This window comes from Lampetra planeri, chromosome 34 (genome assembly GCF_965212315.1).
Source record: "Lampetra planeri chromosome 34, kcLamPlan1.2.h2, whole genome shotgun sequence".
In the NCBI taxonomy this organism is placed as follows: Eukaryota; Metazoa; Chordata; class Hyperoartia; order Petromyzontiformes; family Petromyzontidae; genus Lampetra; species Lampetra planeri.
In genome coordinates, this window is record NC_136140.1 from 1,608,075 (window position 1) to 1,610,344 (window position 2,270).

Consider the following 2,270-nt stretch of genomic DNA (forward strand, 5'->3'; position numbering starts at 1 on the left):
GATCAACAAAAGTGGCAATTTATTACCGCTTGAGCAGCAGCAGCCTCACCACCGGCGATACTGGATAACAATTCCACGACAGCGATGAACAACGTGGCACGAGGCTGAGCTGGTGGTCACAGCCAGCATCGTCAAACAGTTGATTTCAATACACACATGTGTACTGTACTCTCAATATATTTCCAGGTTATATTTAGTTAAAAAAAACCCATAACGTAAAAAAACGCTCAATATAATGCAATGTATTTATACACTTCATAGCAATATTGTAATCATTCAGGATAAGGCACAATATACATTTTAACATTGTAATCAGCACAGGATGAGAAAAAAAATCTACATTTATCAATGAGCATTATGTTAAATTCCCTTCCACTCAGTATGCTACCGTGGTCAGCACACCGAACTTGCAATCCAGAGGTCACCGGTTCGATTTACTGACACGCCAGTTGACTGAGTGGAAACGTCAATTAAATCCCTCCACCATTGCCCAACCAGCAGTGTAATCGGGCACAACACAGTCTATCCACAGGTCGCGTTTGGTGGGGTAAAATGTGGGGACTCCCACCTGTTCAAAGACATCTGACCACAGTGGAAGAGTAGGCCAAATTACCCTCGAGAGGGGCTCTCGAGAGCTCCCTCAAGTGGAAGCCCTTCCGCCAACAATGACGTGATCAAGTCACTGCAGGGCCGCGCCTTTAGCTCTACACTGAACAGTACAGACTGGGGTGGGTCAACGCGCTTGTTGCAATGTTGCGCACGAGACAGCCATGGCAGAGAGACAATCCGGGCACAACCCAACCCCAGGAGCGCGCAGGTGTTTCAGCCCAGCGCATCGCCTCCCGCCCGCAAGAGCACAGGAGGCACACGTGGGGGGGAGTAGTGTAAGCGCAGCAGCAGAGGCCCCGGAAATGCCACCCGCAAGCGTCCATCGGACCACTCGTCCGCTCCACCGTGAGCTCGGGATCACGGAATCCCGCCGGTCTCCTGCGACGCCGCGAGCCGAGGTTCAGCCTGAAGTCGCCTCGCTCGAACGCCTCCACGTGGGGCTCGTGGATGCCCCAGTAGTTGCCCTTGCCGTCCTCGCACCTGCCCACCTTCACGAAGCACTCGTTGAGGGACAGATTGTGCCTGACGCTGTTGCGCCAGCCGCGAGCGGCCCGGCGGTCCTGTCGTCCGTAGAAGGGGTAGCGCTCCTCGATCCAACTGTAGATGGAGCTGAGGTTGAGGCGTCTGTCTCGCGAGGAGAGGATGGCGTTTGCGATGAGGGCCGTGTAAGATAATCGGGGCTTCTCGCTTGAATGTTGCGCAGGAGCCGACGCCTCTGCGGGTGTTCGAGTCGCGCGGCCAGGATGCTGTCGGACGCCCGCTGAAAGAAACGCGAGATCGTCTCGAGCGGTGTCCGAGGCACCGCTGCAGCTGCTCTTCGGCGAAGGCGCACTGCGCACTTTGAGAGTGTGCGCGCATGCATCATCAGCATCATCATCAGCAGCAGCAGCAGCTGCTGTCTGCGTTTCTTGGCTGCCGTAAGAAACACGTTGTCCATCGATGTCTTCAAATGGTCGAAATAGATTCGAATGCGCAACCTTGCGAGGATCCATAAGCCCGCTCGTGTTGTGTGTGATAGTGGTCACAATGCGAACTCCTGCGTAAACGAATTAAACCAACCTCCTTGGGCGAGTTCCAGCAAAATAAATGGCACGCTTCTCGCGAGGTGAATACAGCGCATACTTGCACCCGTTCTTGGCTCTGGCTTCAGAGAAAAAAATGTGGACATGAAAGAGGCCAAAGCCGAACCGCTTTGAAACGCCTTATCTATACCAATTGGTTAATGATTGAACGCTGGAACTACCTGAAACAAAAAAAAAGTATGACATTTTTACGGCGATAAGAAGGCTCTTGGATATGTAAACAACAGCTTTAGGTGAAAACAATGTTTACACAATTCACGCTACTTTATTGGTAAATCACAAGTATGTGTTCTCTGAAGGACATATCATAACACTGGCCTTGTCCAAATATGTTATACCTCCGGCTAAACGAAGCATGCGATCTTATGAATCTGTGTATCTACGTTGTTTGAAACAATCAGAGCGAGTACTGTGAGCGACTCCCTATTACGTCCCACATGATAGGTTTGGGGGTGGTGCGGATTGCATCACACCCGGCCACCTTTATCTCACTCGTACTGATGTTGACACGTTGCACCAGTTAGGGGCGTATGGTACAGCCAATGCCATCCAATAGCAGCAACTCTGCCTTCAGCTTAG

At 51.5% G+C, this 2,270-nt stretch overlaps 1 protein-coding gene across 1 annotated transcript; it reads right to left on the reverse strand.

The window, feature by feature from the left end:
- Positions 1–56: 56 nt before the first annotated feature.
- On the reverse strand, positions 57–1,763 carry LOC144729971 (forkhead box protein I2-like). The gene has a single exon (XM_078610398.1). It carries the CDS (start codon positions 1,599–1,601, stop codon positions 705–707), a length of 897 nt encoding a protein of 298 aa, XP_078466524.1. The 5' UTR covers positions 1,602–1,763; the 3' UTR covers positions 57–704.
- Between the last annotated feature and the right edge of the window lie 507 nt (positions 1,764–2,270).